Source organism: Harpia harpyja, chromosome Z (assembly GCF_026419915.1).
Source record: "Harpia harpyja isolate bHarHar1 chromosome Z, bHarHar1 primary haplotype, whole genome shotgun sequence".
NCBI lineage: Eukaryota > Metazoa > Chordata > Aves > Accipitriformes > Accipitridae > Harpia > Harpia harpyja.
In genome coordinates, this window is record NC_068969.1 from 35,328,531 (window position 1) to 35,350,406 (window position 21,876).

The 21,876-nt window shown below is 41.5% G+C and overlaps 1 protein-coding gene across 2 annotated transcripts; it reads left to right on the plus strand.

Annotated features, from left to right (window-relative positions):
- Positions 1 to 71: 71 nt before the first annotated feature.
- DHFR (dihydrofolate reductase) lies at positions 72 to 21,086 on the plus strand. Of its 2 annotated transcripts, XM_052778385.1 has the most exons (7): positions 194 to 233; positions 730 to 779; positions 4,417 to 4,494; positions 4,658 to 4,763; positions 5,668 to 5,794; positions 17,635 to 17,750; positions 19,401 to 21,086. In XM_052778385.1, exons 3-7 carry the CDS (start codon positions 4,431 to 4,433, stop codon positions 19,486 to 19,488), a joined length of 501 nt encoding a protein of 166 aa, XP_052634345.1. In that variant the 5' UTR covers positions 194 to 233; positions 730 to 779; positions 4,417 to 4,430; the 3' UTR covers positions 19,489 to 21,086. The 2 variants fall into 2 exon arrangements, with proteins under 2 accessions (XP_052634344.1, XP_052634345.1); XM_052778384.1 differs by lacking the exon at positions 4,417 to 4,494 and having other exon boundaries at positions 72 to 233.
- The last annotated feature ends 790 nt before the right edge of the window (positions 21,087 to 21,876 follow it).

Sequence of the window (21,876 nt, forward strand, 5' to 3'; positions counted from 1 at the left end):
GAGCGCGGAGCTCCCGCCCGCGGCCGGGGCAGCCCCGTCGCCGTCATCGCCGTCACCGCCCTCGCCGCCCCCGCACGTCGCCCCGCCCCGCCGCTGCGCGCTCACTCGCTCCGAAGTCCGGTGTGGCGGGAGGCGGCCGCGGGTGTCATGGTGCGCTCGCTCAACTCCATCGTGGCCGTGTGCCAGAACATGGGCATCGGGAAGGACGGCAGCCTGCCCTGGCCGCCGCTGAGGTACCGCGGCTCTGTCTGGCCGGCCTCTCCCCGCCGGGGCGGCCGGCGCGCGGGCGGACTACAGCTCCCAGCGTGCAGCGCGGCGCGGGCCTCGCCGGCGGGCCGCCTGGAGGCGCGCGTTGCGCGCTGGGAGTTGTAGTTGAGGAGGGCGACGCTCGGCAGGGCGGGAAAGTGCCCGCCGTGGGGGTTGGCGGGGCCGCGGCCGGGGCAATGGCTGCCGGGCCCCGTGGCCGTGCCGGGGAGCCCCGAGGCGCTCGGGGAGGCGCGTCGGCAGGCTCCCGGCCGTGGGTTATCTCTCATGCAAGCAGGGCCGGAGCCAAAGGTCTCCCTTCAGGCGCGGCACCGGACGGGGACCGGGACCGGGCCCGGGCCCAGTCCAGCCTCTCCTCCCCGGGTGTCGGCGGCACTTCCGTTACGGTTTGTTTTTTTTTTCCAGTTAGAGAAACGTACCTTATTCCTAAACCACGTTGTAATGCTCTTTTTCTTCCCTTGCCAGGAATGAGTTCAAGTACTTCCAGAGAATGACTAGCACATCCCACGTGGAAGGTAACCTTGTACTTGTTGCAGAGGTGTGCCTCTACTTGCTAAGATTAGTTTGTGGTATCAGTCACGGAAAAGGCTGGTAATTTTACTTTTCCCTGACTTAAAAGTCCTGCTTCTGCAAACAGCTTGCCCTTTCCTGACCTCCCCCGCCTTACAAGTATTTTACCCATTTGTAAATGTCATCTGCAGATTGCTTCTGTTAGATGAAGAAACTGGAGATGAATCTGATGTTTCAGGGCTGCAGATGATTTGGAAATAAAAAGAATTTCAAAGTCTAGTTTCCCCACAGGGTAGAAAACTCCACCTACCTGTCTCTACCTACAACTCTGTCGTGGTTTAAGCCCAGCTGGCAACAAAGCACCACAAAGCCACTCGCTTACTCCTTCCCTCCAGCTCCAGTGGGGTGAGGAGGAGAAAATGTAAAGAAACGCTCTGTGGGTCAAGACAAGGACAGGGAGGGATCACTCCCCACTTATGGTCATGGGCAAAACCAGACTCAACTTGGGGGAAAAAACAAAATCAATTTAATTTACTACCAATCAAATCAAAATAAGGATAATGAGAAGTAAAACCAAATCTTAAAATACCTTCCGTCCCACCCCTCACCTCACTCCTTCCCGGCTCAACCCCACTCCCGGTTTTCTCTACTTCCTCCCCCCAGCAGTGCAGGGGGACAGGGAATGGGGCTTGGGGGCAGCTCGCCACACGTTGTCTCTGCCGCTCCTTCCTCCTCAGAGGGAGGACTCCTCACTCATCCCCTGCTCCAGTGTGGGCTTCCTCCCACGGGAGACAGTCCTCCACAAACTTCTCCAACGTGGGTCCTTCCCACGGGCTGCAGTTCTTCACGAACTGCTCCAGCATGGGTCCCTTCCACGGGCTGCAGTCCTTAAGGCACAGACTGCTCTAGTGTGGGTCCCCCACAGGGTCACAAGTCCTGCCAGAAAACCTGCTCCAGCATGGGCTCCTCTCTCCACGGGTCCGCAGGTCCTGCCACGACCCTGCTCCAGCATGGGCTTCCCATGGGGTCACAGCCTCCTTCAGGCATCCCCCTGCTCCGGCATGGGGTCCTCCTCAGGCTGCAGGTGGGCATCTGCTGCCCCGCTCCCCTCCATGGGCTGGGGGGGGACAGCCTGCTGCCTCACCATGGACTGCAGGGACATCCCCTCCTCCGATGCACCTCCTCCCCTCCTTCCTCACTGACCTTGCTGCCTGCACAGGGGTTTCTCTCACATCCCGCTCTCCTCTCCTGCTGCAGGTTCCCCTTCTTAAACCTGTTCTCCCAGAGGGCTACCGCCGTCGCTGACAGGGTTAGCCTTCGCCAGCAGTGGGTCCGACTTGGAGCCAGGGAAGCTTCTAGCAGCTTCTTACAGGAGCCACCCACCCCTGCAGCCCCTCCCCTGCTACCAAAACCCTGCCACACAAACCCAAAACAAACTCCAACCCTGAACAAGTTAAAAATGGAAAGGTTTTTGTATGCTGATTAATTAGCAGAGGTTTTTTTCAGGCTGTATTAGCTTATCTAACTCATTTGCTGTAGCTCAGCCTTGGCCTTTTGTTCCACCCCTCTGACCCTGTGGACAGTAATTTTGCTTGATTTTCTGAGTGCTGAGCCATCCCAATACACCAGAAAACCCTAACCATACTGGTAATATACAGCAACAATACTGCAAGCCTACGCAGTATATCTGTGCACTGTAATATGCAACTGTACTGGTAATATGCAGCAATAATGTTCAGACCCAGCAAGACTTTTGCAGCAGAGTAATATTATAGACTATTGATTTGGTGAGACAAAACCAGTTACCGTGGGGTGAAAAAATTTGTGAAAATCAGCGCAAACAGACAGGAATAGGAATGCAAAAGATGAAACCAGCTAACTTGTTCTGACTGAGTATTTATCGCTGCCAGAAGAGACAAGTCTTGCCACATTGTCCCCATTCCTCTTTCATACAGACTTTAGTGCTGGTTTGACATTTCCTTAAGCTGTTTTAATTCTCTAACCCTGTAGACTAGACTATTGGGGGTCTGCAGGTGCTGCCAGTACAAGGTGCATGGTAGGAACTGAAAGGAGGAATAGGACCTCCCTGAGCCACGCAACTAGCTCACTGCTTCTAGTGGAATCAGTGCTGTGAGAGACAACAGGTTTTTCCTCACGTTTTTGCTGCTTCTCTATTTGCCAACATGGTCAGTCTCTTTCCTGTAGTTTTTTCTATGCTCCTGTTAAAACCACTGTCTAGCAAAACTCAGTTGTTTGCTAAAACTGCTGGGCAGCCTAACATGTGAGCTATTCCATAATCTGATTTGAAGGTCTGTTCCATATTCCACAAGGAATGTCTCATTTCATTCTGCAGGAGTCTTAAGTGAAGGATTTTACTTATGTTTTGGAGACCTGATTCAGCACATTGCAACCTTACGTACAAAAAAGACAGAACACAGTTGTAAGTCGTCTTATGTGTCTGCAAGTTGCATCTTACCTGGCACAAATAACCCATAATCAAAAAAGATGTTTTAAATACAATGAAAAAGAAAAATTTTGCTCCATCCTGCCTGCCAATCTTTTGATAAGCTGTGACCTTAGATGCTAGGCAGTTAAGTTGCTTCATAACCAGACCTCTTAATGGATTATGCTGCTGTAAATGGTCACAGCAGGGATATCACCATTGGCTCAAAAAAGTCAGAGAGTCACTGATTTTTGAAAGAGGGAAGAATACCATGGAGAAGCATCACCTGATCTTGCTTTTAGTCTGCTTGCATACCTGCACTGTCCAGTGCTGTAAATTGCTTTAGACAAATCTTTGTTCTGACCCTGTAGGCATCCCATTGTGAGTCTTGAGTAACAAAATACATATATTTTTTCAGAATGTGCATTTCCATCAGCAGTGGTGCCAGTGGTCTGTGCTAACATACCTAAACTGACGTTGCGGTATGTCTGTTGGAAACTTGCTCATGAAGCTTACCTGCAGGAGAAGGGTCTTTAGACACTGCTAATAAACAACTGGAGCATCAGTTCTCTGGTGTGATCTAGTAGATCCAGCCTCTCAGATCAAGAAGCAGGGAGGATAACTGTGAACAAATACTACTTTCTTTTCTGTAAAATCTCTCCTGCTATGTAACATTGTAAAAAATTTCCTGCTACCTTTGTGTGTTTATTTCTCTGACAACTCTATTTGCTCATAAAGAGAAGTCTCTTCTTAGCAGGGTATATATAAGAAATAATCAGGTTATGAAAGTTTGGCTTTGGTCAGAAATGATACTTAGGGGTGAATTCTAGAATATGATTGAACACCTGCTGCACTTCTGCTTTGGCTTTAATTTGGCTGGTTCTCCTCCTAAAAGTTATCCTTTCACCTGGCTTTTTTTTTTTTTTTTTTCCACCTTAAATAACTCTCAAAGCTGGCAATTATTCCTGATCGTGTAACTGGAGTGATGGAACATGCAAACACAAAGTCGATTACTGTATGCTGCTCGGATTTATAAAGAGAACAATGATGTTTTTTCACACTAAGAGAACTCTTCTGAGGGTGTGAGTTGGTCTCACACACGGAGATTAATCTGGCCCTGTAACTGTAGCAGAGCTGATGTCTGTGCAATGCATGTAATGGGCAGTGACATGCCTTTTTTGATTTTCTCTCAATTGTAGGTTTATAGGTGTGCATGAGACTACTTTGGTGTCAACTGCTTGACAAGGCTTTGAGGCCACAAACGTGTTCTTCTACAGGTGTGACTAATTTGAGATTTGGGGCCTAAGCTTCTACTTTTGTTAGCTGCCAAAATGGAGTTTGGAAGGGCGAGGGGAAGTCCAATAGTGTCACTGAATAACCAAAACAAATTTGGGACAGAGCAAAAATACTCTTTAAATAAGTGTTTTCTCTCTTACTCAGGTAAACAGAATGCACTGATAATGGGTAAAAAAACCTGGTTCTCCATTCCTGAGAAGAATCGTCCTTTAAAAGGCAGAATTAATATAGTGCTCAGCAGGGAGCTCAAGTATGTATGATGAATAATAGGCCTGTAAAAGAAATAAAAAGTTTTAGGTCTGCACCTAAAAATATGTGTAGCGATACATCATAAAGCAATTCTAAATGTAACATTTTTGATATCTGGTTAGGAAGCATCTCTGCTATTGGTTCTGAGTGATATTACTACTTTACCTTTAATTCTTTAATTATTATTTTATGTTTTAATTAATTCACAAGATAATTGTCATTAGTTTGCATAATAAATACTAGTCCTAGCTCTACACACAAACCATCTGACAATTGTCGGTAGTCTTTCTGACTCATGTATTTAACTGTATTTCTCTAGTTCTTGGTTAGATTGGTAGCTCTTAATCCCTCTTTTGAAGTTTATTTTTATTAGCATTTAAGGAAGAAGAACTGTCAATTTTCAGAGCTCTCCTCTTGAATGCATCACCCATGGCCATCCAAATATTCTTAAACAAAAATGTCCACTTATAATGGTTTATTGATTTGGAGGATGTTGCTGGGGTTTGGGCTGAATATGTGGGGGAGTGGGCTATAGGGGCTTTTTGACTGGTTTTATTGAATGAAATATTAGTGTTCTAGAATTCAAGTAAAAAACTATTTAATTTTATAGATATCTATATTTCTCAGTTATGCTTTTTTAAAAACATGATACAGAATTTCAGATCTGTAATTTATAATGCCTCTTAAGTCATGGTTATGATTAAACTGTGATTTATTAAACAATCCTGCAGTCAGATGCGCATTCTAACATAGTTAAGCAATAGTAAGCATTTCAAAATAATTAACTAATGTGAAACATATAGTTCTTTGTGAATTCAGCGAAACACATTATGTGGCTAGATTGTATTGATTATCATGATGAATGATCCTTTAATTATTTAGTAATAAAACTTTGCTTTTTCTAGGGAAACCCCAAAAGGAGCACATTATCTTTCCAAAAGTCTGGATGATGCTTTAGCCCTTTTGGATTCACCAGAATTAAAAAGTAAAGTCGATATGGTTTGGATCGTCGGAGGAAGTTCAGTTTACAAGGTACATTTAGAGTACTCATAAATAACTTGCTTTCTGTGATGGGATGAGGATGGCTCAAATTCCTATTACTTCCACTTTAGGAAGTGCTTTTCCTTCATGTGACCCAGCAACTCAGCGAATCCAACAGAACAAGTCCTGGAGAGTAAGATTTCAACTCACAACTTTAAAATATCTGTCCAAGTAACCAGATGTTGCTCTTGCTAATGGTCCAGTGTCATACAGTCATTGTGCTTTTGAGAGCTTTTCTTAAATATCTAAATTGCTAGGTTTTTCAACCAACCCCATATTGCTATGTTTATTTTACTGAGGTAGTAGACTGACTCTACAGAGGATGTGAAAAAAAAAAGGAAAAATGATCCAGCATTTTTAGCCAGAGTATGACAATTTATACAGGTAAGAAAAGGGGATTTAGAGAGAGCTGGCAGGTGATGGTGTCAGCAATAAGAGGAGATAATCATACAACAGAAGGTAGCACTCACTCTGTTATCCCAGCCAGCAACCAGGCATCTGTAGTCCCACCCTCCAGGTTTCCCTTGGTGTCTAGGGTGTCTCAGTATTCAGGTATCCGTTCCTGTGCAAGAAGACAGCTTGTGCCACTTTCTTCTCGGGACCATCTTTGCACAGACAAAGCCCTGTGTAAACTGTCTTGTTTTCCCACAAATGCAATAGTCTTCCTGTCCTTGACTAAGATATTAGCTGTACAATGTGAAGGTCTGGAGTAAAACCTATCTTCTTGTTGCCCAGTGTTTCTTCAGCCATTTTTCTCCCTTACCCCAAACCCTCCCTGTCATTTTCCATTTACACACATGTAAAGTTTAGTCAACTCTCCATGCCTCCACCCACATCCCTAGAGTCATCCTTTCAGCCACTACATCATCAGGGTTCTGCGCTTTAACTCTTGATTCTGTCTTCTTTTGTTAAGTTCTCATATAATTTGTATTTATTGTCAAGCAGTACCACACAAAAGATTGTGGCCATCAACCCTAGTTCCTTTCGTATCAGTCAGGAGAATATGGAATAAGGACAGCAGTAAGCATTCTTTCTTCTGATTAAAAAAAAAAAAATTAAATAAGAATTGTAAAGCAAATTTTTTTTTTTTTATAGTGAAGGAAACAGTTCTGCTGTCCTTTAGTTGTTACAAGTATCCTGGGAAATATACTCCGCTTTTTTTGGCACTTGGATTTTAGGGGTGTGGTGAAAATGCTATCATGCTCCTGGTAGCAAATTAGGGCTGATAATATGCATTGTATATGGTGTGGGAAAATACATTTTCTGGTATTTCTTGCTTTTGCAGTTTGTGCCTTTCATGAACCTCTTCTCTGTGTCTTAGGGAATGCATCTTTTACAGTAAAAAAAGCAAAGTAGTTAGATGCTGCTAAGGTTGTAAGAAAAATAAGATACATATGCAAATAGCCTGTAAAACACTGTTGTTCCTCTATTTTATTTTTTTTTAATTTATGTTTTATAATACTTTTGCATGTGGTGAAGTCCACCATATATTTGATGTCCAAATGCATTCAGTCTATAATCAAGTATTATCATGTACAAGTAACCTGTCCTTCACTCTCAGCCATTAAAATGCCTGCTTCCAGGCAATAAATAGCAAGTTTGTTTCTGGAGACAGATTCTCTTCAGCTTGGGCATGACTGCCCAACATGAGCAAGAGACTGGATGGTGGCTTCTGCCTGTAAGTCTGCAGGATGCACAGTGTCAACATTTACCCCTTCCGTGCAATGGCTGCATACTTAGCTAGTGCTGCAAAGAGTGATTATTTTTGCTTGTTCTTTCAGGAGCATCTGTGTTGTAGACTTCTAATTTAACTATTTTTCCATTGTCTGGCCGATATTTGGTAGAAAACAATGCCATTTTTTAGACTATTACTTGCCAATACTTAGATTATATGCAGGCAGTTTTGATCAAGAGTACTTTTGCAACACAGTACTCGTGCTGATCAGCATAAGGGAATATGACTTAAAATCTACTCGGGACTTTTCAAAGGAATTTTTAATTCATCAGGGAGAAATCTGTCAGTTTTATACAGATTCCTGCATTCAAACTAGCTTTGTGATTGTAATTAAAAGGGTTTGATGGAAGCCAAACACCTCTACCAAAACTGCAGGTAATATTTTTAGTGCCTGTATTAAAGATGCTCAAAGGATTACAGGAATATTTCCATTATACCCTGTAGAAATGTGTGGGAAGTAAAATAGCAATTGGTAATTGAAGTGAATAATTTTATTCAGTAGTTGTAGGTATTTGCTTTTAAAGCACTCTTTGGATCTTACTACTTTGTATGGCTCAAAGGTTTAGAACTGATTGTGTTTATTAGTACAAGCCTGTGATGGAGAAAGTGTCTGTAATGACTTCAGCAAGTAAGTGCGACAGGAGTGGTTTGAAGCGGGTAGTGCTGAGGACATGACTTTTCCACTTTTAGCACTTTGGGGAGTTTAAGCCAAAGTTCAGATCTTTCAAACCAGGTAGAGCTTTATGAGGACAGACCTTGATGAGGAGAGCAGGCCACTCTGGAAAGCACCATACTTTCCTTTTCATGTGTCGCCTGCAGATGATGGTCCCAACCACCATCAACCCCTTTGTTTTCCTGATCTTGTACCTCGCTCCTCCTACTCATTTACAGGTAACACTACTATGCCTGCTGAGTAAATCCTTTTGTGCATCTGAGTGTAGCCACACAACAGTGCAGTAGAGAGCTGTTTTGTACCAGGAGGAGCTAGTCTGTTATGATTCCAGTAAGAAGAGCACGAAGACTCTGTAAAGTGTCATTTAAAATGCTACTTACTAGAGCTAACACTTCAAGGAAGGACAGAATAGTATAAGTAATTTTACATCCTTGTAGATGTTTGGAACTCCAAACTGTGTGGCATTGAACAAGCCTCCAAGCCACGTGCAGCATGCTGCACAGACCCTGTTTGTAGAAAGGGCTACCCCATTTTGGTCATTCAAGCTGTTTGTATTTTCTTGTATTTTCTTATAAGAAAACAAGTCTATTCATCATTTCTGCTGTCAAACAGAAAGGGTGTTCACATAAGAACTTCTTGCTGCTCTTTTACATAAAGGCAAGGACATGCAGGTGGTATAGCTCCCTGAAGCAATCCTCCAAGCTATATTTCGGTAGATGGTATGAGGAGGGAACATGCACATGATCTTCCAGGCCTTTGCTCTCTTTGGTTTCCCGCAGCCTTTGTGGGTGCTCTGGGCAGCACCCACATCCCAGCCAGGTTCCAGACCCAGGGTAGCAAGCCAGAAGGGTTACCAAGAGTGGCCCACAAACTGAGGCAGATTCACACATGTTTCAGGAGGTTTCCAAAGAACCCCAGACTAGAAAGGGATGCTGGCACCTTCTTTCTGCATGGGGTCATTCAGGATGTTTGAACACCTGCCTTATGTGAAATACTGCTTCCCCTCTGCCTCATGCTGCCTTGCCCAGATACCATGCTGAAATACAAGCCTGGCTTATCCTCATCCAGACAGTTGTGCCAAGGTGGAGCATCTACCCTGCTGCCAGAGTGCAGAAGAGCACTCTTTGGGACACAGGTGTCCAGCCTGTCTCTCAGTCTCAAGTACGGATGGCTGCTGTGCCCTGTCCAGCCTCTAAGAACTGATGCAGGCAAAGGTGCTACAGCATGCACTCCAGCATGGTGTTTCAGGACAGGATGCTGCTCTCAGCAACAGAGGGGCAAGGAATGGGATGAAGGCAAGGGACTGCTGGAGCTTACAACCTCTTTGTTTTAGGACTGTAGAGGAGAGGGGAGCAAGCCTGATGGTCTCTGAACATTTATATGGACACAGTGCAGCTGTCTATTGCTTGTGGCCGTCTTGCCCACTGCCCCTAGGTTCTCAAGGACACAGTTCTCTCCAGGGTGGTGGGAGTATTGGCATAAGCTGCCTCAAGTTGTGTAAAGAATGGAAAAAGGTGAGCTCTGAACAGGGTGGCCATCCAAGTCCTCATGTAGGTTACATTCATGCTGTTTTCAGCAGCATACTCTGGGAAATGGTCTCTTCTGGGCCTTGGCCTCTGCAACAGGAAAAGGCAGAGCAGCTAGACATAGTAGGCATTTTGGTGGGGACAGGGAGAGCTGATTAGAGTATTGGTCTTAGGAAGGGAGAGCAGAAAAGGTTGAAAACAGCTCCCACAGTCCACTGAAGGTTCAAAAACCTCACACAGCCTTCATCTTCTTAAATTTGGCTTGATGTTGATCACCTCATCAGCTTTGTAATCTGATACAGCCACAAGGTAGTACTGTTACCTCCATGGAAGTGTTTGGACTTCTCACAGCACAGGTTTACATGTTTCATTTCTTTGGATCTCAGTGTGATGCCATACTGGATCTTCTGCACTATTCTGGATCTCCTGAGTTCTAGAAGGACTTGGCGTTGCTATTGATTGTGTGGATGAGGAAGGAGTGTAGCAGCCTAGCAATGGCCAGTAGGTCACAGCAATTACAAAGCCATTATGCATCATGAGAGGCACTCCATCATTTTGCGTGAGCACTTGATGTTTTGAGAGCTGTCTGCTGGCTTGTGAGTGCTTTTGTGCTGGAAAACTTGTGGTGACTCACTCATTGGTTCTGGCCCTTCAGTCCCTATTAGCTGTTAGAGCTTGTCAGACACGTTCCTGGAACAGATTCTGTGGCTTGGTTTCATCCCCAAGAAATTTAGTTCATCCACACCGGGATTGCTCCCCAGTACAACTAAAGCATGGTGAGTGGGGACAATTGGGAGATTTATTTCAAAACCACGTTTCTGTTCTGAGTTAAGACACTAATGTAGATGCACTCTGCATGGAGGTGTTGTCTCTTAATTGAGAGGTTCAGGTCCTGGCTTTGACTGAAAAATAGTGCTATGTGGAGATCCTAAGGGCGTCTGGTCAGTATAAATTATATGAGTCTCTTTTAACAGGATTTAAACTGTGTGTTTTAAACTGATTAAAAATGACATTCAGATTTTACTAGGAAAAGGAACTGTAAGTCCAGCACATTCCCAAATATTAAACAGGGACTTTAAAAAAAAAAAAAGGTGTAGATTTACTTATGTGGATGGTATGGTCTTATGTTCTTAAGATATGTTGTTTGTAGTGTTTAATACAAGTCTTCTTTTGTCAAAATAACTGAGCACAAATCCCTAACAGTGAACCTACCAATGAAAAAAATCAAAAAAAACCCCAAACAACTAGCAACAAAACTTTAAAAAAAAAAAAAAAGAAGACAAGAAAAGAATTGAAACATTTATGACTCAGGTCGTCATAACCAAGGCCTCTTTAGTAACACCAAAACAGGCTATATGTCAAACAGGTTTTCATCTTGATAAAACAGTTTTTGCTACAGCATCTCGAACATTTAAAATTGTCTCTTCTAATTTATGTGCTCCTACTCAGCTTGTTGCTTCCTCACAGAAGCAAACAATGACAGTCAAGGTCACATTGCTGAAGTACAAAATTGTATTCGTGTATTAAATTTGGAGAAGAAACTTGAAATTTCATAACAGAACAAAAAGTTCTTTCGTAAGAAGTTTTGTTGTTGTTTTTGCTGTTTAGTTAATATCTAGGCTGGCCATAACAGAAAATAGATGCTGGTGATAAATAGCATTTGGGGAAATTCTTCAACAAAGAGGCTTGAGCTGGAAAATTAAATTTCCAGTAATCTCCAAGGGAAAATTTTATCTAATATTCATGCTCAGGTGTCTTCCTATGTATTAGTATTTGACATATTGTGTTTGGTAATCTACCCCCTTTCATTCCTCAAAATTATTGAATTATGAAGTTGCTATTCATATTTAGTGCAGCAAGTCTCTTGCAGATGATTAATTACCCTCTTAAATAGAGTTTCTTGACTAAGCGTATAAGCTTCACTGGGTTCTGAATGCCCTGAGTGGGTTATGAATGCCACATTTGCTAAGCTTCAAATCTTTGCTGTACAATGAGGATGACTTTTTAAGAGAGAGAATTATGAACAATTTGAGTCACTAGTGTTATCGTGATTTTTTTCAAGGCTGTCAAAACTTTATTAGCTAATACTAATATACTGAAATACACATTTTAAAGATTACATTTTAGTATGTCTGAATTTCCTGTAAACTATAAAAGATATAATAGTAATTTTTCTACCTTCTGTGCATATCAGACAAAGTGGGTTTGGGCTGCGTACCTACTGGAATGATTTTAAGCTATCATCAGAATAGAGACTAATGCATATGTTACCATGTTTTTGAAGTGTTGCATTCAGTCTGAGATGTGACTGAGCACCAAGATCCACTTACAAGTGAGCTACGCAGACAGCTCATTTTTCCATGCTCACATGCTCCACTGTTGTAGGTTGCAGTGCTGTTGCTTCCTTCGAGCAGTGCTCTCAAAGAACATGCTGCAAAAAGCAGGCTTCTCTGAGCTGTGTGACGCTGTTGACATGGAAGACATCACACTGCAGGCCTGAATCGTTATTCTGCTCTTGGAGCGACCTGTGCAAAAACCTGAGCACTGCATTGGCTTCTACGTTAGTTCTGTTTTAAAGCGAACTAACTAGTATGGCTTAATCCTATTGACGTTTTTGAAAGCTGGTAAGATTACCCTGTGTAAAGTGAAGACTGAAGGTTGTTGTGGTTGCACTGACCATATGTTCTTTCCCTCTCCCACCAAGCTCACGAACGTATTCAATTATGCATGTTTATGGTCCTGAGCAGTTGTTTCCAAGGAAGGTTACTGTCTTCCTGGCATATATGCAAATGTAACTCTCCTACTTCATTACTGTAATGTCGCAGAATCCTTCTTTATGGGAGAATTTTCCCATATGTAGTTGTGTAGCTTTGTGTAGTTGTCTGAACAAAAAGATGGGAATGGGAAGACAGTTCTCCTGTATTCCTATGACCTTCTAGGTGTTTTTTGAGAAAGGGTTTGGGCACTTGTAGTCCAATTCCTTAATACCTCTTTTGTGTAAAACTGGCAGGGTCACAGCATTACAGCTGACAGCACTGTCCTCCCATAGAGATTTATGTTTTGTAAAAATGTATCCGTGGCTATTGTAGTCATGCCTCTGATGGCCAATGCTTCTTGCTCTTACCTAGTTATAAATAAAATCAGAGGAAACAGAACTGCAATATTAGCAATGTCTAGTGGATTAACTAATAATTTCTTATAAAAGTTTAAGAATTTTCTTTAATTTAGCATCTTTATCCTTTTCACAGACTTGAGAGAGATAAATGCAGCCTTTCTAGTACAGTCTTCAAAATAAACTCAGAGGATTTTTAATACAGAAAGAAAGGTGTATTATTGCTATTACTCCTAAACAAGCTTTTTGTGTGCATGTTCTTGTGAACAAACGTATTGATTTGACATTCCTCTGGGGAAAAAATAATGACTAAAAAAGGTTAATACATGAGTCACTTGCAGGCACAAATCATGCGGCTATGAAAGATTGTGGCTTTTTAAGTTCTTTTTCAAAGATGCTTGCAGAGATCATAGAGGAAAAGATTTAAAAGACTAACACATGGAAAAGTCTAGTGACTAAAGTATATCTGTTTCTGAAAGGGCAAAATGGGCAGGCTTTTCGATAACAGTCATAGGAGAATTTTGTTGCACTTGCCTTTGTCCCTGGCAGAGAAGTGGTGGTGGGAGCTACCACAGTGTCTCCTCCCTCACTAGGCTTAGCCTTAGTGGCTTGGGAAAGAAGGGCTGTTGATTCTCCTGGTTATCCCCACGACTCTCCTAATAGGTGAAGGTCAACTTAGGCAAGTCCTTTTACCTAGGTAAGATCTAGAACTTTGTGAGATCTTCAGCTGTGAGATTTTTTTAATGTATAAAATATATTTTTTAATACTCCTGTGGCTTCAAAATGCAACTTGCCTATATGATCCAATATATTTTAAGTGTTGAAAAAAGAATGCAAATAAACAGCCTGTTTATGTTAGAATTTTCTCTTTTATAGTATTCTCATATTTTGTTTAGATTGGCAATGTTGTTGTCTAGAAAGACACTTGAAAAATAAGTGGCTCATGTAGTTACTTTGTCTGGTTTACTTATTTTATGTAATTGGTAGAAGATGAGAAAGCAGAAGCAGTGTGTGTGTATCCTAAAACCTCTGAATCTTTAAATCACTAGAAATAATTGGTCCCTTCTATAGCAATTGGTTGCTATGCCCACTAGTTTACAGTGGTTTGGGGATTAGATCTATAAAAGATTAATTTTCCGTATAATACTTCTGAAACTACTTGTAATACACAGCTGTTCTTTGTTGCAAAGCTTCAGGGCTGTTTTAACCTGTGTTCTACAAAGAGAAACTAATTCAAGGCAATGGTCCTGCACGTGCAGACATAATCTAATCTTGTATGGCTCTCAGTCCAATGCAGCTGGAAATTATGGGGAAGATGATCCTTAGGTCATCTCCTTTTTGCTTTATGCTGCAGAGGCAGGCCTGCCGAGGATTTCTTGGAAGCGAGCAAAAAGACAAGGGTATGGTAAAATCTTTTCACAGGGTTATGAAGATACATGTGAGTAATAAAGGACTGTGGTTCACATATAGGGTTGACATACCTGGTACAGCAGGAGGGATCCTGACCCCTCAGCTCTCCTGTCCTCCCTGTCTTATGGAAAGTCATCTCTGCTTGAGGAGTGGTTCTGGTGTTTCTGAGAGATCAACAGCCACAGTTTTAATAGTCTTTGCTTTAACACGAACCAAAAATCAGCATTGCTTTTCCCTATTGCATCAGGCTGTAATAGCTTAAACAGTTCAGTAGCTGCTACACAAGGAGGTGAGCCTGTGTGGAGAAAAAACACATATGCAACTCCCAAGGGAAACCAGTACAGGTACAAATACAGTCCAAAGATAACTGAGTGGATTATGAGGGAAAAACACAGTAAATTAAAATCGTACCAAGAATGACTTTGAGACCCAGCATGGCAATGGAGTGAGGGGAGCGTAATGACCATGGAGTCAGGATGCAGATTTTTCAAATTTACAGAAGCATGAGCTCAGAGACATCGTCAATTTGTTTTAAAAATCTCGTTTTCTTGCCCTGGTACAATTATTTCCAACAAGTCCTCTCTTACTATCTATCTTTTCCATCACATACATTATCCTCACATTTACAAAATATGCAAAACCAAAAAAGGTGGTACCAATCTCCTACTTACTGGCAGTGGTTTGTCTATTGAATATTGTGCTAACTTCCCACAGTATTGCCTGATCACTGGAAATATATTTAGTTACTGCATGTTCTGTTTAAATAAGATTATTTACATCTATACCTTTGTATTATGTGTATGTTACATTAAAACAAAGTCATATTTACCCTATTCTGTTCATCAGAGTAAATATGCATAATGTATATTTCCTTGATTAAATTCAGAGTAAGAATGTCAACTTTCTATCAAATCAGCACTATGCATCCTCTAACTTGTTTTCTGTACCAAAAACAGGTGGTGAAACTGATAGAGAGGGCTGGACAGGGCAAGAGTGAATTGAATGTTAGTGAGGAGCTACCTTAATCCTCATGCAAATGTCAGAGTTGTGATGAAACTCCTTCCCGATCCTGCCAGGTCCATAGCAGTGGTTTGCAGAGGCGGTGTCAGAGTCCAGTCCTCTCTGAACAGGTTTCTTTAGGGACTCCACACGTGGAAGGTTTCATGTTTGATATAAAATTTACTTACCTGAAATTTTCTAAAGTTACTGTCAGGGAACATGGAGGACCAGGTGCTGCCAAAGGGACGGGAGCTGGGACCTATGGCAATAACCTGACTGGCATGACAGGGGCCTCACCAGCCAGGGCTCATGGTGATGAGGCAGGTCCACAGAGTGGGATCAGGCCCCATGAGGGTAGCGAGAGTCAGACATAGCTCTGGGGTGACTAGACGGGGCCATGGGGACAGGCCAAGGCCAGGTCAGGATGTCAGCCCATGACATGATTCAATGATATACTTAAATCCCAATACAAGTGAAAATTACAGAGTAGAGCAACTGAAATATGAAGTCAAATCAGTTTACAAATGTGTTTCTCTTTGCCTGTCGCTGTAATATGGTCACAGTCATGACACTGGGCATTCCCAGCTGCTGGGGAGGAATATGTGGGTTGAAACCAGCTCAAGACTGTTGCTCTTCTCCAAGTTCTTTTTGTTTGTTGTTCAGGATTCACGGGCCATGTACACACGCAGACCCCCAGAGCTGGTCTGGCTAACTCAGGAAGCATTTGCACTTTTTTTATTAACTTGGGGACAAACAGTTATACAGCTGGCTGGTTCACGCAACTAATGCGACCATTTGTCTAGAATGGAGGTCACCCTCCAGTCCCCTTCGTGCTAGGTTCAGCTTTCTTTGCAATATCTGTGGTCAGTCACGCCATATGCTCTTCCCTGACCTGTCTTGGTGGTACACAGTTCTTGCTGAAGCTGAATTCCCATAGAGCTGGATAGGAAGTTGATTTATTCTTCTACTACAAAAGTATCTCTGTTTACAGAACATGCTATGTTTTTATTTGTGAAGCCGGTCATTATTCTGTCATTCTGCAAGTGTATGTTTCTCCCCTTACCTCCCACCCTTATTTAAAGAAAGAAAGAATGTGGTATTTGTATACAATCTGGATGAACACCAGTTCAATGCTGTTGGATGCTGGTATGCTGTGACTTACCCCTTCCATTTTAAGCTATTCTCTGGTAATAGAGCAGCTTTTCTAGAAACTAACTTCTCAGAAGCAATACCAATTAATTTTATTGGATTACATTTGCTATTACTTGGTTCCTGTACTTGTCAAAGTAGTACCTAATTGCATGCTGCATGGTGAATCACCTTTAACAAAGAGCATTGCTCATTGCCAATTTAAGGGAAAGGCAGAAACAGCTGTAAGCTTTTCAAAAATGTATTGTAACCGGGCACCAGTATAGCTTTTAATGTTTTTTTTTAAAGCTGAGAAAGTCTGGAAGAGGTGACTCTTCAGCCTGATCTGGAGACAAAGCATCTTTTTTTACTCCTGAGTTTGTGTGAATTTGTTAGTGAGGAACTCACCTAACAGGTGTCTTCATAACTTTTTTCATCCAAGTAGCTTGGAAACTTTCTTTCTTGTTGTTGTTGGTATATAACTTTCAGTGCATATTATCACTTTGTCATAATCCAGAGATCAAACTTTGAAGTTAAACTGATAAATAATTTGATCACTGGAATTGCAAACTAATGCAGACTAAAAATACATTATAAATCACTAGAAGCAATATTAATTAAACATCAGAACAAATTACCTTGATGTGTGGGCCTCCCCTACCACTTAAAGCTTCCTGTGTTTCAAAGAGGTATTATTCAGAAATTGCTTGTTGAGACTGGGCCATACTGCTCCTTTCTTGTCACAGGACTAATTTTTTCTTAATTTCTGTCAGATGCCTCAAGCTTTAGGAATAGGTATTGCTACCACTTACCAGGTGGAAATGGCACAAGATGAAATTGTCCCTTTAGAAAATGCTCTTGGGCAGAGTCCAAAAGAGGGAATTTAGAGTTCAATTTTCACCGCTTTGCTTAAATCCTATAATATATAAAACAGTAACTGAGTTTCAGTTTTAGATAACATATTTGGTGTGCAATCCACAAGTAGAAAATATGCTAAGACTCTTATCTCTTGGTTCTTTTTGAATGCTGCCATGGTGATGGCTGGTGCAGGCAGAACAAGATTTTGGAGAGCTCGTGAAGAAAGCTCGTGTTCCAAATAAGAACTTATATTTGATATTATCTTACAGGCTTCAAATAGTGTTACAAAACAAGAATATTAAAAATTTTAATAAACAACACTACTTCATGCATGGTTGAGCTGTGTTATGGGGAACAACTATTTTTTAATAATTTCTATTGTTTTTAAAGGCAGCGATGGAGAAGCCAATTAATCATCGATTGTTTGTGACAAGAATTTTGCAGGACTTTGAAAGTGACACATTTTTTCCGGAAATCGACTACAAAGAGTACAAACTTCTCACAGAGTAAGTATCAAGATGCATACGAGCCTTGTGTTCAGCTGGAAGACTTAATAATCTTCTTTAAGCGTGTAAGTGTCCTATTAAAGCCGTGTTCTGTTCTGAGTTAGAGGTGTTTTTCACAGTATTTTTCGCCAGAGTCATATTTTACTTACAACCTGGAATTGCACCACACTCAGCACAGAGAGGTTATTGGAACTTGCTGTGTTCTTCAACCTTCCCATAATCTTTACAGTAAAGAATTGCATTTGTCAGTTTGCTTGAAAAGTAACTTTCTTACTGTTTCTCATTTTAGAATTACTCAAGTATTTACTAAGCTTCATAACTCTTAGTATGTTGTTAGTCAATGGTATTTAGCTTCTGAATGTCTTGATAAATTGCCAAAGACAAATTAAATGGGTTTGAGCAGGGAGGGTTGAGCCTTTATAGATTTCTAAGGTTATTCCTTGCTCCTGAGAAAATTACTTCTTCCTAACAAACTTAGTAGAAACAAGTATTGAACTGTAAGTTTCTGCCATTCACTGTGCTTTCTTCTATGTTATCCTTGTCATATTCCAGTCGTACTTTTATGTACTCTCCAATAAGATTACATCCAACAGGCAGTAGGGAGGTGGCAAAAATTCAAACGTCTGCCTCAAGAAGCAGCAAGGAGAGGACCTCTTCCTCTTCTTGCTACTCTTGCTTTGGTTCCCAGCTGGTTACAGACCAGCAGTGGAAGAAAGAGAAGGTATGGCAAGTCATGCTCTCTGCACAGGGCATGGAAATGAATTAGCACCAAAGTGGGGAGAGTAGATAGGGACAGCAAAGAAGGATGCGGGAGAGACAAACAAAGTGAGTGGGGAGGATGAGTCACCTTTTCCAACTCTAACATGTTCTGAACTGTGCTGTGCCATATCATGAGCCCACTTTAGTATACTGATGTCTGACCTAAAGCTCCCCTCTATCCCTCTTTTCTGTTCCTCAGGTATACATTGGTTTTGGCCAGTGTACTGAAATCAGAATTAGGCCTTAAATCATTAATTTATCAAATAGCAGATGATTTCCTCACTAAAGTGGAAACCTGATGAGAGTCAAACAGGGAATAAAATCTGAAATTTCTTTCTCCCTCAAAGTCAACATTACTCATACAAAATCCTTATTCTGTCACAGGGGGCTGAAGAGATTTTTGAAAGTGTCTAGTAATAAAAACTGTTTTAGTAAATCTGGAATATAGAGGAGCAGTCAGTTACTTTAAGGCGCTGTCATAGACTTGTAAGAAACCTTTACCTTAGCATTTCCTCTAAACCATCTGAGGAAAAGCAAAGCAAAAAACCCCAGAAGTGTTCTGTATCTATTCTACCTCTGCAGACATTTTAAATAATGTCTTGGAGACTTTAATAAAAATGTTGGGGTTTTTTGATTAAGCCAAAAAGGTGGGGGCGTTTTTGCATCAGACTATGCTCTCTTGATTTAAAAAGATGTGCGTACAAGTTGCTGATAGTAGTTAACATGATTCCTAAAAACAGTTTGTACTTAGTATACCTGTTGTAAGGATGGTATTTTCATCTTATTTTCAAACAACTCTCTTTTCAAATTGATTTGATAAATTACAGGTCACTCATAATGGTATTTTTATCTACTTGTTGGCTTTTGCTTTTTCTTCTCCCCTCTCTCCAGGTACCCAGGTGTCCCTGCTGATATCCAAGAAGAGAATGGCATCCAGTACAAATTTGAGGTGTATGAAAAAGCCATCTCGGCACAATAAATGAGGCTTTCTGTACTTCTGTGTAAGGGCAGGCATTTTAAATCGTGAAGTCTTATTGAGTGCAAATATATACTAAATTATTGAGAGAAAATCCTGCTTGATTGTACAATACCTCAGTAGTGAATGATTCCAAAAAACACACCCCACACTCTGAATATACACCCCGCAGTGGAAATATGAGGGTAGTCAGCAGCATGAAAGAGCTAGATCTAAGGAATACCACACCTATGGTTGGATGAGATCTTGCATTGATCTTTACAGTCCAGGGCAGCATCCCTAACAAGTCCACGAGTAATGAAAGGCATTAGACTGTTTCAGAACCTTTCTACCTAAACAAAGGTTTCGAGTATCTCCTGATTCAAAACACCCAACACTGAGAAAGTGTCAAAACTCCTGAGTTTGACTGGGGTGGTATGTACATTTACAACAATAAAATATACTGGTGCAGAGGAAAAGGTAAGCAAGCATAACAAGAGAAATGGAGTCTGGAAGCCTCGGGCAGCAGTTGAGGGATAGATTGATCCATCATGGAACTCCTCTCTTATCATCTTAACCATCCTGGGTACACAGCCTGCTTCAAGCCTTTTGGCTGAAAACACTGACTTACAAATTAATCTGATGAAGAAGTTTTAACATTTCTGTTAACTTCACACCCATGTAGAGGCTTGCTGCTCTTATAAAAAGTTGCTATGTCTGTTTGACCGTGGCCACTTTGCAGTATAAGAACATAAACATTGCTTTCTTAACAGAACCTGTGTTCTTATGTCCCTTCTAATTGTTAGCAGTGCAGATGCAGAATGTTAATTTGTTGATGTGATTTTGACTATTCTGTGTTGCATACAAATACGGATTATAAGCAGATAGTGGAGTCCTGTTTCCTTTTTCATTAAACATAGCTAGTATAATAATGTTCTGCATTACTGTTCACTAGAGTAGTGAACAATATACTGGTACCGTAGTAACACTGTGATTCTAATGGCATACAATGCCAAGTGTTGACCAAACTTTATTGTTGCCAATATTATCACAACATTATCTGTAATACTAGCCTGTTGCTATGTTCTGGCTGTGAGGAGTTTGTCAGACAGCAGAGGACTCCATACATGAAGTGTCAACGGAGAGGAGCTAGGGTGTACCGTGCCCATCTATGCTTCCTGGTGCTGCAGCTGCCACCCTGAGAGATAACCTGCAGGGAGGGAGCCCTGCCTCCCTTTCACTGCAGATCAGTCTGAGACCAGAGGAGTGAAAAAAAAAGTTTTTTTAAAAAAAATTAACCCTCAAAACTCTGCTGACTGTTTCCTCAAAGCATTTTTAAAAGCATTGCCTTATGAAGCAGTATTGTGGGAGATTTGAGTAATAATGGTCATCCTTTAATGTCACGCTGAGGCTCAGTTCTAACGTCGGGGAGGGCAGCACGGGCCTTACACAGGTTATAACTGTACAGAGGAGCGTAACAGCACCCGGTTTTCTTTTGATTTTGCTTGCTTTTGAAAACCCAAATCTCTTTCATAAGAGAAAAAGAATGTCAGCTGTGAACACCTTGAATTTTTCATTGCAATTCACAACATTTAACTGATAAAGATAATTTTTGCATCTGTTCTGGGTTGTTTGTTTTCTCTGTGTTTCTTTTGCATTCTTAAAAACATAAGTACTTTACTGTGTTGATCTTCTTGCCCCATGTGTGCTGACTTTACATCAGTCGATGAAGACTGAAACAACAAAGTTATATGCTTGCGTAATACAGCAAAAAGTCTCCTGAGTTTTAATTTGCCAGCACATTGTGAAAAGGAAGGAAAAAGGCTGTTACCGGGGGAGGTTATTTTTTAAAAAAATGCAAGTCACAGTGACCCTCGCAAGAGAAAATAACCTCCAAAAAGGGTTTAGTATGTACCAGTTCGTATCAAAGAACAGGTCACTGTTGAAAGCTCTGCACAGCTAGTCTGCAGAGTACTGTGGTTTATGGCAACTGACATTTATTAAAAGTGGAAGCAAGGACTTCATGCGGTGTTGAATTACACTGTGTTTGTGCCTAAGCCTACATTGCAGGAGATATGGTTCACTGAGGCCAGAATGTTTTGTAGAACGACTTTGGTTGCAAAGAACTGTTAACTTGGATGCAAACAAGTGTACTGGGAACATAAGTAGTTACTCTGACTCTTTGTGGAGTGACTTAGTCCTCTCCAGATTTAACTATATTCGTCAAATTCTACAACAAATTAAGTCAATTTATGATTCGTGGAAATGAGAACTTTGGAAATAACACATCAGTTTCCTACTTAAAACTTTTCAGAACGTATTAATGATGCAGTTTCTTCACTATGCCGCTCTGCCAAGAAGATGCATTTTTGTTTGGTTTTTGTTTTAATAAAAGCACTGCATTTGGACAGC

Bases quoted from the DNA above. Each gene is read 5' to 3' on its own strand.
- DHFR (XM_052778384.1), top strand. From the start codon at position 148: ATGGTGCGCTCGCTCAACTCCATCGTGGCCGTGTGCCAGAACATGGGC. The intron at 780-4,657 runs GTAACCTTGTAC...TCTCTTACTCAG, and splicing joins TAGCACATCCCACGTGGAAG to GTAAACAGAATGCACTGATA. The intron at 5,795-17,634 runs GTACATTTAGAG...TTGTTTTTAAAG, and splicing joins GAGGAAGTTCAGTTTACAAG to GCAGCGATGGAGAAGCCAAT.